The following is a 14,975-nucleotide window of genomic DNA, read 5'->3' on the forward strand; positions in this document are numbered from 1 at the left end:
AGTTCTTGTGCGTAAAAACCATAGCTGATAACTGGACAAAATTTCATAAAGCCTGGCTCGTGAAGCCTTTAAGGCTTTACACGGCGTCTGTGGCTTTGTTGTGGCATGTAATTACATACCTAGCTTTAAAGGACAATATTGGTGTCAGTCATTATAAAATATGTGATAGAGCTCGTTAAATACATCCCAAATATAATTTTAACACAGAGATCATTGCTACGTGAGATGTGTAACAAGCACGGGAAGTGACGTTAAACATGAGTTGTCCTTCTATATAACTGACTGAAGTAACGAGCGGTAACAGACAAACGATCGAATTTCATTTCACTGATAATTCCGCTGAAGATGAAAAGTTGTTATATGAGACGATGAGAGGATATCTGACATTCAAATAAAGAATTGGCTGTCAGTAGATAAAAGATAACGAATTAGAAAAAGTCCGTGCATTACCATGTTTTTATTAAGAACAGAATGAATAAAAACGGGGGAATGCACGGGATTTTTCTACTTTTTCTCGTGTCCCTTATCAAGTGACAGCCAATTCTATTTTTGAATTGTGAGATACATTGATGACGTCACACGCAAAATCCATACAGGTACGCGATACGTACCAAGAATTTACGCTTGCCAAAAGTCTCTAGTGTCTGTTGCGACAAGAACAGTCTTATTGGGCCACATGTGCCCCCATCGCATCGCGGATAACACGACAGCTAGATATTCTGTGATGTTTATATGTTCCTTGGTAATAAATAAATAGGAAGTGAATATTACAGTTGATATAAAAGTAATCTCCTTTATGAATTCCTGCCCCGCCATGTGTCGAGGCTTCTGTCTGTAAACCGGTAACCGGCTTTAAGTCGAGTAAGTGCAGGGGGCTGTACCACACATAATTTACACAAAAACAAATATATGGACAAGAAGAGACAATAAGCAGAAAATCACAAACAAACGAACAATTCAAATACAGTGAATGGATCCGGGTGTTAGCCGTAAGCGTCCACTGCGCTGTAGGCTAGGCCCGGGCATGTATAGTGACACAGACTTCACTCATTTGAAACAATCAGAAATATAACAGTGCCATTGAATACATTCATGAAGTCTAGCAACCAATTAATGTCTATGAAGAATTAAGGCTTGAGATATTACAAATTTTGAGTTTCGCTTTTTGATGGAAGAGATGATGTCTATGGCGGCGCAAAAATGTTCGATCTCGCTTAATCATCTAATGAGTCCAGTTCAGTTTACCACACAGTGACTGTATCTGTTTCACACTTGCTCGTTTGCGGCCTAAAGAGTTTGACAACGCATTGTAGAAGTCTACTCGTTTCTGACTAAATCGTCAGGTTAAATCTTGAGTATTTTGCCAGTTAATATTAAAGCACAACTCCCTCAATGTTATCAAGAACAAAGTAAGACCACGATTACATTCTGAAAACGAGTCCGCGATGACCAAAAAATCATCGAGATACGCAATACAAGTAACATGATGGCTGCATTTCATAATAGTACAAACAGCGGAGCCCCAAGCCAGAAAAATGATGGGGCTCCACGCATGCCCGAAAGGTAGGCCTAACTTTCGATCAAAAAGATGTTGGTTTATTTCCTCCAGAGAAAGTCCACTGAAAACCTGTCATAGGAAAATCAGACCTGTGACACTTCACTCTTTAAGTCCACCTTCGCAAGATAGTCATCCGGTTTGATGAATTTTAAGGCATGTCGGAGATCCATATATTCACAACTTGTATTTGAGGTATAGGAATTGAGGGGTCGTGAATAATGCGGGTATCGCCGTTACCTTTCGGAATAGCCCCTAATAACACACAATAGTAGGCCGGATGTCGTTAATATAGTAATTCCCATTCTCAAAAGGTTTAATTGACAAGCAAATATTACAATGGAGCATGAGTTTACAGTCAAGATTGTAACATGAGTTGTAATTGAAGTTTCTCCAGATTTTACCACCCTCCGGAAGGAAAGGTCCTTTAAATCTACGCCCACTGGGTTTCCAATTATTAAAAGCTTTCCGAGTGTTGGGCACGGTAGAAAATAGTCTCTAGAAAAGCAAAAGACCTGTATCGCGAAAAACCCGAGAACGGAGGGCCTGACAAGGACAGCTGTCTAATCCTTCGGATGATACGAAAAACCGAGGTCTCGTGTATACATTGGAATGCACGTAAAAGATCCCTTGGCAGTTGGAATTCGATATAAGAGTAGGCGATAGTGCCGCTGCCCGGGCAAAATTTCCCTCATCATAGCACACTGTAGGCCTATGGCGTATGCCCGTCTTCATTAGCCCAGTATAGGAGCAGAACAGTAGGACGTTAACCCCCATTTCATTTCACTTCATTCCATTTGTCACTACGCCTAGGTCTACTGTCATTTTTTGACATGACTGTAATCAGAAGAAATTTAAGAAAAGTTCTAAGCAGGCCTTGCACATGGCGAGTTGCAAGCAATACGAGAAATCGTGGTGGCGTTGAGTTGAGAACGAGGATTGGCGGCAGCAAGAAACAATGACGTAATGTGCGGTTACAGGTCAAATTCCACTAAAACATTATTTACAAGTAAATATATAATATTTTATGCGTTGCGACCAATTTGTGTCAATTTCTAGTTCCCAATATTATCGATTTATCTCCTTTAAACAATATGAACAGTGTCCGGTTTTTCTGTTATACCTTTGTCAACGATATGAAATCCTGTTTGCGATTGAGAAAATACCGCCCAGTATGTTGCAGACATTTCCAAAATACCTACGATTAATACAACAGGACACATAATTAGGCATAAAAACAGATAAAAGCACCAACCCGGACGGCGGTTTGAGAAGGATTTCATACTACCAAAAACAAATAAAAAATATATCACTGCGCTTTGACTGGACCCCACTATGACATGAATGGTTGGATGGAGAGGGATTCTAGCACACAGGCCTAAGAGTATTATTGGTAGGCTTAGCTGGGATACGGTTAACACACCCATTGTCCATCTGTATGGAAATTTGATATTAGGGCTGAGAAATACGCGACTAATTCCTAACACCCACCGCCTTCTCTGTCGAATATAATCCATGATTGAAAAAGTACTTTTCTCCCACATCTCGCCTTCGATAAAGTTAAATCTGTATCCCTTTTCCCACGCTTTCATGCCGAAATAACAATCTTCGGTAATACTGCCTTCGGGTCCAAAATCAAAAGAGACGCTTCTTTCTGCACCGGCATTGGCGACAATGAATGATCCCTTCCAATTGCACATTGGGCGATGTAATATTCCTAGCGAAAACCGCAGCATGCCATAATCAACCCCGACGCGAACAGAATCTGCTAATGTTGCTATCCAACAAACAATTTCCTCGTTAGCGTAGGTAATGACACCTTGACCAAATTCATATTGACCGTCATTTATAAAATTAATCACACCAATTAAACTGCTTTCGGTAATTAATGTTTCTTCATCTAAATGTATTATCCAATCATTATCACTCAATATATTTACTCCTTCTTCTAAACAATACTGTAATGCACGCGCTTTATATCGAGATCCATGTTTGGTTTGATAACTGTCAGGAACAACAACTTCCCGCACGTTCAGACCCTCTTTTATTCCAATTAATTTATCGGTGACCACTTCAAATACATAATTAGAAAGTCCGAATTCCGTACATTGTTTTATATTCCTCTGTATGTTCGTTTTAACGAGTTGTGGATACGTCCCTCGAGTCACAACACGGAAACACATACATCTCTCAAGTGCAGAATTTCTAAGGGATTGTTTTAGGACTGGTTTATCCGGAAAGTTGTTGAAACATATCAACCCTGCTATATTTACACAGGTAAAAATCCAGGTATTCAACCACAGGACGTGAAATATGCACAATAATGAAATTACAAACCAGCCATGTTCTTGATTTGGGTTGAATGCCTGTCTACTGTGGATTATTTGATATGCCAATGTGGCGATGCAGGTGAACAAAACACAGATGCTGAGAAAATGTTTGATATAACGATGCATGGCAGCTTTTGTCCAAAAATCTGTAAAATTTATAAAAAAAAACAAAAAAAACAACAGTTACGAATATAAACCATAGGTACGGTTAAAATTGAATCTACGGCGTCAGTCGTCGGTGGTTGGAGGGGCAAAGCCGGGGCAAAGTCCAAGGTTAAGGGGGCAAAGGCACAAGCTTGAAATAGGGATAGTACAGTAAGGGGGGGGGGGCCTCCCCCAGACAATTTTGAAAAACAGGCTGCCGGAAATGCAGTATTTTAGGCACTGATCGTTGAGGTAAAGTGTCAAACCAACAGACTTACGAAGCCCACTCACGAGCGCCAAAGAAGGGGTTGTTAAGGAGGGTATGGGGGACATCCCCCAGAAGATTTTGAAAAATAGACTGCCGGAAATGCTGTCTGACAGTATTCAGTCAGGTATCGATCGTCGAGATAAATTGGGTACGGCAGAGGCGGTGGGTTGGATGGGATGGGGTCTGGCGGGAGATTGTGAAGGTAGTACAGTAGTATGCACACAGATCAGCAGTGAATATTCGCTAGGCCTCTACAATCACTGATAAGGATGACATCGATGCGACTTAAAAGTTACAATTTCATATTTTCTAAGAAAGTCAAAACATAATTATTTCTATGTCTTTTGCTCAATAGGTTGTCAATTCACTATTATACGATCATAGGTTATCTTTCTCACACTTAAAAATCTTCACACCGGAAATAATAGATTAACACAATCACCTCCCTTGTTTTCCTATTCCCCACATTGAAATAGCTATCTTCAAACGTTTGAATTTGAAGTTGAAAATGATATTTTTGCCAATTTCTCAACTGGCAATAGTGAATTATAGGATTAATAGGCTTATTCTTTAACAAGGTAGGACTGTTTATAGATACCATCTATTTTAGAGCTTTATTTTAATACATTTTAAAAATATAATAACAGACCGCTTTATGGATGACATTCACTAGGTTTATTAACTGCAACGTGTCAATGAGGATACTCTCACCGTTATCAAGCAATGATACAATCAACATGTTACAGAAGGTTATACACAAACAGATAACAATAAACTAATTAACAAAATAAGGCCGAAGCCATTCAAAGTCATACCTAAGTAAACTATTATTAATCAATGAGAAGTAATGTACAAATCCATGCTAAAACAACAACTGATCATAATGAAACCCTTAATTTCCATATTGCAAATACAGATTACAAAATTTTAAAAAATAAAGATTAAATTATTTAAAAACAACCTATGAATGAGAAATCATGTTATTGTTGATACCATTAATCACCCTCTCCATTAGGCAACAAGATGTAACCAATCACAATTATTATAACAAAATATATCATAGGTTGTTTTTAAATAATTTAATCTTTATTTTTTAAAATTTTGTGATCTTTATTTGCAATATGGAAATTAGGGGTTTGATTATGATCAGTTGTTGTTTTAGCATGGATTTGTACATTACTTCCCCCCTTTAAGGGTTTCTCATTGATTAATAATAGTTTACTTAGGTATGACTTTGAATGGCTTCGGCCTTATTTTGTTAATTAGTTCATTGTTATTTGTTTGTATATAACCTTCTGTAACATGTTGATTGTATCATTGCTTGATAACGGTGAGAGTATCCTCATTGAAACGTTGCAGTTAATAAACCTAGTGAATGTCATCCATAAAGCTGTCTGTTATTATATATCACTTTCACTAAATGCCTTTCAAAGATATTTTAAAAATAGAACTTAAAAATATGAAATTGTAACTTTAATGAGTCACAAATATTAACTTTTTTCCTCCAACAAATTAAATTCTAAAACAATTTTTCAATGTATTAGAAAAATAAATAAAGACGTCTAAAGTATTATTAGGTAAAATTATTTACTATTTAGTGTAAATGGATATTAAAATGAGTAAAAGGCACCATTCTACCCGATCCAGTGACGTCTTATGTAAACAATGCACGCGCCATTGAGCCAATGATTGACACCGCGTGATATAACGTCACGTGTTGAAAGCAGCCATCTTTTACAGAGATATTAGAATACTTTGGTAATACCCTGTAAAACAGATTGGGTAGTATGGTGTGGAACAATGATGATGACGAATAGAAATGAAATGGGGTTTAACGTCCTATTTTTCTGCACCATTGTGGCTAATGGGGACAAGCGTGCGTCATACAGGGTTCTATTAGGGGAATTTTGCACGGACAGCGGCACTACGACTACTCTTTTATCGAATTCCAACTTCAAGGGATCTTTTACGTGATTTTTCGTCCCATCCAAACGACCGGACACTGCCCTTGCCACCCCCCCCCCCTTCCTGCACCACCGACAAAGGGAAATCGCACCGAATACAGCTTTAAGCAACTATTAAACGGTGTGGAATGGAAGTTATTTTAATGTCTCATTACCATAATACTTCTGATATTTTTCGACGAACATGTTGCTTGTTGCATTAGTGTTTATCGCAGACAAGTTGTCTTATTTTCATTTTTATTATCTTGCAGGGGTCTTTTCACGGGGTTTGGAAGGCCACACATGCCGCACACGCTTACACCAGCCAGGGATCGAAATCTCAACCGCAAGCCAGAGGTGACCGGCCAGCTAAAGATAGAAGTGTGACACTCCAGACCATTAGTCCCCCCCCCTCCCCATTTCCCCCTCAACAAACATGATTATGACATGTTTTTTTTTTTTATTCTGACGAAGAGTCATAATTCTATGGAATACATTCACTACTAAACTTATACAATTACTAAATGCCACTGAAACAGTTCAACAAAGAGCATGTGGAAGCGCCGCTGTCCGGGCAAAAACTCTCATATAGCGCGCACTTTATTAGACCGGGCCCTAAGTTCATAACAGTAATGCGTCTAACCCCATTTCATGTGATTCAATTTTATGGGATTTTGTTTCATTAAACTTTAATTTACATGTTCAACATGTATTTATACTTTGAAATTCATGTAACTATCGATCGAAAACAATTTTATTATCACCATTTTTACTAGGACAAAAATTATTGATTACTACTCTTAACAATGTTACTACGCGACAGGTGTTTCCATTTTATTTGTTTCTGATATACACGGCAAAGTCAATATCTAACAGTGCATGTTAGTAGGATATTTTTTAGTTTCAGTAATTTGGTAAACGGTCGATGTTTGAATCTCAAGATGTAGGTAAAGTAAAGAAATCAGAAAGACTTTCCCATGGGCATACTAACCAGGGGGGGGGGGGGGATGTGTGTGTGGGGAGTGGGAGTGGGGGTGCAGCTGCCCATAAACTTTAGGGCAATGTGACTTTTCGGCCAGACGGGTAAAGTGAAAACACAAATTATTTCATCTAGTTGCGGAGTAGGGGGATTCCTACACGGTAAGCTCCGCCCATTCGCCTCTTGCAGACGACCGCCGTATTTCAGGTTCTGCCCCCTAACATTCATCGAGCTCGTACGCCATATTCATTGGTCCCAGTCAAAATATAAGTCCTCCACCAGCTCATGCATCAAAACATAGGTCTTCCATCAAGCTGAAGGCCTCCCATCAAACTGAAGGCCTTCTATCAAAACGCAGGTCCTCCGTCCCCCGAAAAATAGGCCCATAGGTCTTCCCACAAAACATTGGTCCTCCTCCATCAAAACATAGGCCTTCAAAAACATATGCCCTGCATCAAAACATCGCCCCCTCTACCCACCTATCGCGAGATGTGAACAGGGCTGGGGCACGTGATTAGGTGTTAGGGTTAGGGTTAGGTTTAGCATTCCGTTCGTTTCCGCTGACTCATATTATTTTATATTTGCTTTATTGTAATGTTGATCTATTAAACTTATAGATTGTAGATTGACTACCAACATGGCGATCCTGGCGGCAGCTGGTCCAACTCTGGGTATAATCGAAAGTACAGGGGAACCCGTCTTTGTTTTGGAGAGGGAGAGAAAGAGGGGGGGGGGTTAACGTCCACTCGACAAAACTAGGTCGTTTCAGGGCTAACACATGGTTCAATTTTATTTCAATAATTCTCATGCGCGTAGGGGTCTTTAGCAGTGGGAGGAAACCGGGGGTCCCGGAGAAAAACTACGAGGTTGGACAGGCGACCCTACTCCTTGTCACGTACAACCCGAGGATTCGAAACCACGCCAGTTGACTCAATGAAAGACCTTATGACAGCGCGCACATGACAAACCCGCGGACAAGACATTCAATATAGACAGACATTGCAATAAACAACAAACGTATATATCAAATCAATGGCGATTGTGGTTGACCAGGCTTCCTTTTACTTAAGCCGCCGTCAGGTCAGACCGGGCGGCGTCCTTAATGCGCTGATTAGACCGTACGGCGACCAGCAAATGCACAAGGTCGCCGGCATACGTGAACACAAAGCGAGAAAATGTCCCAAATATTACAAACTTGAAAAAAAAAGTCGCCTTCTCACAGCTTCCCAGGTCAGATCGCAGAACCTTGGCGTTTGTTTTGGCGACCACGGAGACCACAGCACGATATCTGGAGTTTCCATCACGCTTTTACCACGTTAATGACGATCTTGGCGCGCTCTGGGACCATTTTCCATCGCCGTAGCAGCGCAGTAAGGACGCCACCCCGGTCTGACGGGGGTATTAGCGTTTGGGTTAAGGATAAGATCTTGGGACTCACATCAACCATGAATGCTAAATCAAGTGAATGGATCCGGGGATCAACTGTAAGTGTCCATCCACTGTGGTGGCTGATTGGTATAATGTCAGGATGTTATGATGTCGCGCATCATAAGGCAACAACCCGACTTCACGACATTTATCAATCAGCCACCATAGTGTATAGTCCCGGGCCTGTTGTATTGCTAGAAGTAATATTATGTCGAAGTCGTGATACACTGATAAAAGTATTAAATTTTATCCAAAAAAAAAAAATGTAAATTGGTTCTGTATATTATATCATAGCGGTTGGTTATTTAGGAAACTGGAAGGTCAAAAAACACGAAATTAGAAAAGTCTAAGTCAAATATACTTACGATTTAAAACAGCGTGCTAATCTATTTGTATTCCAGATTGTGTTTTTAAAGAGAGTGTAACACGTGCTGAATGAAGAATAGAAATATTGAACTGTATTTCTGTGTGAATACATTCCAACAGATGCTTCATCAACGATGTGCGATGATTGCATTATATTAAAATTTCACTTTATATTTATTATATTTAAAGATGCATTCCCACGAAAGTATTTGGTGTAATTGAGAGAGAGAGGGTGGGGGGTAACGTCCACTCCACACAAACTAGGTCATTTTGGAACCTATAGCTTGATATAGATAGATAACTTAATAACATACAGCCTAACAAAAACAGCTGTCTAGTCGTTCGGATGGGACGAAAAACCGGGGTCCCGTGCACAAATTGGCGTGCACGTAAAAGATCCATTGGTAATTGGAATTCGATAAAAGAGTAGGCCGGAGCACCGACACTCGGGCAAAATTTCCCTCATGGTGTAGCATACTGTATGGTGTAAGCACGTCTTCATTAGCCCAGTCGGAGCAGAGCAGTAGGACGTTAAACCGCATTTCATTTCATAATAACATACAGAGGTATTTATATCTACAATATTACAAAGAGAGAGAAGGGGAGGGGGGGGGGTAAAGACCACTAGACAGAAGTAGGTTATATCGAGACTAGTCTATGGTTCAATTTTATTTCAATAATTCGCAGCGTAAGGGTCTTTAGTGGGGGGGGGGGGGCGTTGGACCTGGAGAAAATCCACAAGGCTGGACAGGCGACCCCACTCCTTGTCACGTACAAGCGAGAAATCGTGCAAAAAGAAACTCGGTTTGTCGTCCTATCCGAACCACTAGACACTGCCCTTGTCAGCCCCTGTGTCCTGCACCATGGACAAGAGGTAACCCACGCCGGAAAATCCCGAGGAACTTTTTCGGCCAACACGAGCAAGTGTCTTACCCACTGAGCCACAGCGGCTACCCACAAAGTTGATCGAAGTTAGGGTAATATATTGATGTTTATAAATTGATCACCAAAGCTTATTATAATTACACACAAGAGTTGAATAAGTCTTTGACAATGCACCAAAGTTATTTCGTGTGGTGCCGCCATCCTGCACTTACTCACTACACTTTATTTATTTTTATTCCTAAATTGCTCATTTTAAGGGGGGGGGGGCGCTGGATCGTTAGCCATGAGGTATCGGCGAAAGTTCCTCGAAGTTTTCCGCGACGTGTTTTCCTTTTGTCAGTGGTAGCGGAAGGAGCCAGACAGGAACAGTATCTAGTCGTCAGGATGGTACCAAAACCCGATGTCCTGTGTCGGGCTATTTCATTACAGTTTCATTTTGTGATTGATAACAGAGTTTGTATAGATGATGCTATAAAGATATATAAGATATGTTTTCCAGGGGTTTATATGAAATTAAAGGAGCTAAATCTCTAATATTTGGGACCTAGAAATTGACACAAATGGGTCGGAAGCCATATAATAATGTAATGTGAATGTATATAAACTGATTTACATTCAATCGTTTCCGTTTTTGCTCTTATTTCAAATCAGTCATGTTCGGCGAAATACGCCAGAAGTCTCAATCGAATGGCAATCTCTAGCCTCTGGTTATTCCATTCTACACCAATAGTATTTATTGCACATGCTCTCCAGATAAGAATAAGACGTCACCGATTGACACGACTTGTGGAATATAGCTTCGTTCTTCGAGCCCCATGTTACAAATCACACTGAAACGTCATGGTAAAATGTTTATTTTGTCTTAAATATTGGATATCAGAAGCCCATCATTTCCCGGTAAGATCACAACATCAATGTTGAGGTAAATTGACAAATAATTCGTGTTTTCAACGTCGACGAATTTGGAGACGTAGCAAGGGCTGCTGGTTTATTAAACAGAACATTGAAACTCTACGTCAAGTCGGAATATTGTGTCACATACCCTCCTGGAAAGTCCTGGTGCCAACCAGACCCGTAGCTAAGGGCAGGGGCGGGGGTGTGACGGTGCAAGGGGAGGTGATAAGTCTCCCCTCAGATACATTTTGAACCCCACTCCCACTCCCTAACATGGAGATGCCCACAGCCAAAGAATATTAGTATTTTGACAGCGTACTTAGAAACTTTTTGCCCGTCGATTAATGTTTTAAATAATTTTACTACCTACAGTAGTACAACTTATTTATAATCCAGAATCTGACTAAGAAATGTTTAGTGGGTGCCGAAGTGAGTATTTTGAACTTGGGTGGACACTCACCACATGGTATGTTATTCCACTATGACGTCATCAAATATTGCCACCGACAGTAAAATTATATCAATTTTATCCTACCTGCTCTAGTTTTCTGCCAACTTTATGAAATAAAGGCCAGAATGAAGCTGTTTATGTGAACTTATTTTTGAAGAACATATTTTTGGTAAAAAAATTTTTATTGATTAACAAGAAAACACATACCACATTTTTAAGTGCAAACATGAAAATATTTTTTTTAGCACATTTACAATGTTACGACAATAAAAATACTTTAATAACACTCAAAAAAGAAGCTTGGTCTTTTTATGTAAAGAATTATCTGTGCACACAAATTTATGATGTCAAGCATAGTTACCGCAAGATGTGATGTCACAATACATAGTTACCACAAGATGTGATGTCACAATAGGCTACATAGTATTACCACAAGATGGAGAATCTTCTGACTGTGAAGAAATACACCGAGTGGAATCTCTCACCTGGATTCAAAATGAAATTAGCAAACATATACCTAGCGTCAATAAAACCTATATATTTATATGTATCACGATAATAATGGTTACCTTTATAATATACTCTTAAAAAAAAGTAGGGGATATTGAAATGCAATTAGGCCTACCTATGCAGGTTGTGATATGATAAATAGTCATGGACACTTGACATGCTTTGAGAGTATGTTCACAGATGAAGAACTTATCGCCCCAACAGAACCACTGAGCTGCACATGCGACACGCAATAGCGCCATACATGTGGGAGGGGTTCATTGTCAATTTAACACTTCAAGAAAGTGTTGATGAAAACTGCCGCATGCTGGTTTATCTATCCATGTTTGCTTTCCTATCGGTTCTTGCATAAGATGTACTGTTTAGCGTATCTTTGCTTTAGTTTGTTACGATTAATTTGATCGGGAGACGTGTTCGTCGACGTCAACGTCAACCGACAACACTGCAAAAATTGGCCGTGGCACTGCAAGAGCAAGAGGAGTGGGTCAGATTGCCCCAAATCGTGATTGGATGGTTGATTAGGAGCATGCCGCGACGAATTGCTGAATGTCTGATGATTGGTGTAGCAATTACTCATTATTAAGACAAAAATCAAAAACGTCCATTTTCAATTTTGACGGTTATCTCTTTGCGGGTGAAATGGGGCCGTCAGATAAGCCGCCCATATGAACTGTTTGTGTTCATGTGTAGGCAATTGGCCTGTTATTAACATACACTGGATACCTCTAATAAAAACAGCAGTGCATTTCCGCAGTTTTGTATTGTTTCTGAATAGCCCCTACTTTTTTTGAAGAGTATAGAAACATTTTAAGACATGTTATTACCGTAAACATACTAAAATATCGCAAACTGGGCACACAGAAAAGGATACGCTCCCTTTGCATCAAACAGTATTCAAACCAGCTTTGGTGGCAAAATGTTTTTTTTATTTCACAGAATCAAGGGATGAATAAACTACTAGACTGCAAAATTTCATAAGCCGCCTATGTTGCATTGTATTCAGGGCGCCTATTTCACACAAAATCTTATTTTATATCCAAGTGGACCTTCCATCTACATGCATAATGAAAATACGCATTTAAACAACATTTAAATATTGTCTACCACCTGTAGTTCTCAATTTCGATTAAAGGGAAACGTTCTTGTTGCTGTAAAATACTCGATCAATATACCAAGTGTTAATTTATATGATAATTTAACACCATATCTTTCTGCATGAAATGTCAATAAATTGTTTTTTGAATAAAATGGAAAATACTTTATTTCTATTTTGTAACTGTAAAATAATAAACGAATTATTATTTTAAATAGCGAGAGAGAGAGAGGGGGGGAGAAATGGGGCTTAACGTCCACTCAACACAAACTAGGTCATTTCGGGACTAACATATGGTTTAATTTTATTTCAATAATTCACTTGCGCGTAGGGAGGGGTCTTTATCAGTTGGGGGAAACCGGAGGACCCGGTATTTTATATAGAGTATTTCTACTGATGATTAAAGTAATCAAGTAATGCAAAAAATTTGCAAAACGTTTTAACATCCTATCTTTCCTCTCCCTTTTTTAGGGATGGGCTGAACAGGACTATGGTAGCTTCAGGGGTCCCAAAACTAGTTAATGTTCTTGCGTAATTTGGGGTCCCCTTTTAATCATGAATTTACGTCGTTTTTGATTAATTGCTATGGTTGCCGCAAGTTAAATATGTGCAGAAGCTAGAAACACCAAGATATAGTCTATTATTTACAGTCAGTTTTTTTCTAAAGAAATTTGGCGCCTATTCGAAGAGAACACCACCAGACCCCCGCCCCCAGGGGTATCATTAGGACCGACATAACCACGGGTTCATTTTTGCCTGTTTTTTTGTCTAGTTTCCATTGCTGATGAAAAACAGTATGGTCGTGGCAATCACAAGAACTTGTGAAATTAATTTTGAACCCCGTATTGAACCCAAGGAGTCTGACCTTCTATCCAGTCTGGTTGGACATGGTGTATGCATATATATACGGATAGAAGGTCAGACTCCTGTGATTGAACTCAGTAACTCTGAAAACCTTATTTTTCAAGGGATATCCAAAAGAACAAAAATCGCCATATTGGATTCTATTTTCATTGTCGTTTTAAATGTACCCGATCTGGACTAATCATAATAAGTTTTGTGGATAGAAATTGAACTCTGCAACCTCAAAACCCTTAGCCTATAAGACATAATGTATATGTCATATCTAACGGAAGTAAAAATTTTAATGACGATTAATTAAAATTCCGACGTTTGGGATTTCATTTCTGCCATCATGGATTCTTGAATTTTATTTTTGAGATCAGAATTGAACCCGGCAACACCGAAAACCATATAAATGACATAATATCCAATAGAAAAAAAAATGACGATTAGGCCTAACTTAAAATCAGCCATTTTGGATTCCATTTTGTCTGCCATTTTGAATTGCTGCTGTATTGGATTTTCAAAATTTATCGTTAAATTCAGACACAACTCACGAAATAGCTGGCATGAAAAATACATTTTTTGAGGGTTTTTTTTTTGGTGGGGGGGGGGCTGTTTGGTCAAATTTGTTATTTCAGCACATTTCGCCTCTATCACCATTTGTGTTTGAAGAATTTAAAGAAAGAGTTATTCTCCCACCACTAAAACACACTGATTACAAAATAACGCTCTCTGAAACTTGTTGAAGACCTCCATGAATTATGTTAATTACGTCATTTCGCCATGGCCGAATTTGAGTATGGTGTTGTCTCGTATACGTATCATTGAACCAAACTTTACTGATTTCTTTTGCAATTCATTTGGGGTAAATCGTTATCCCTCCTCGCCTACGCATACAGGGCAAGCGAATATTCACCGCGGATCAGTGTGGGCTAATATATGCAAAGCCGTACTGTATTAGCAGAGCCATATCCTGCTGTTCATTTTGTAAATGTATTTTTATCAAAGACTCTGATGAAACTTGTAAAAATCCCTTTTGAATGTTATCAACGAATTTCTTATTGTTATACCATTGTAATTAATTTTAAAGTGTTATTTATATATATATATATATATATATATATATATATATATATTAGAGCTTTTTTCGTCTTGTCATTTAAAAATTGGGAATTGAGTTTTCGTGAAAAATTAATAAAAGTTTAATAATAAATATATTTTTCACTTAATAGTTCACAAAGACAGCTTCGTTCTGACCTTTATTTCATAGATCATTGACAAAA

General features: G+C 38.9%; 1 protein-coding gene across 1 annotated transcript; it reads right to left on the reverse strand.

Moving 5' to 3' along the window:
* Positions 1-1,552: 1,552 nt before the first annotated feature.
* On the reverse strand, positions 1,553-9,060 carry LOC126829880 (beta-1,4-mannosyltransferase egh). Its single transcript, XM_050560048.1, has 2 exons — positions 9,013-9,060; positions 1,553-4,031 (listed from the first exon to the last, which is right to left on the reverse strand). Exon 2 carries the CDS (start codon positions 4,009-4,011, stop codon positions 2,641-2,643), a length of 1,371 nt encoding a protein of 456 aa, XP_050416005.1. The 5' UTR covers positions 4,012-4,031; positions 9,013-9,060; the 3' UTR covers positions 1,553-2,640.
* Between the last annotated feature and the right edge of the window lie 5,915 nt (positions 9,061-14,975).

The sequence above is a fragment of the Patella vulgata genome, chromosome 8 (genome assembly GCF_932274485.2).
Source record: "Patella vulgata chromosome 8, xgPatVulg1.2, whole genome shotgun sequence".
In the NCBI taxonomy this organism is placed as follows: Eukaryota; Metazoa; Mollusca; class Gastropoda; family Patellidae; genus Patella; species Patella vulgata.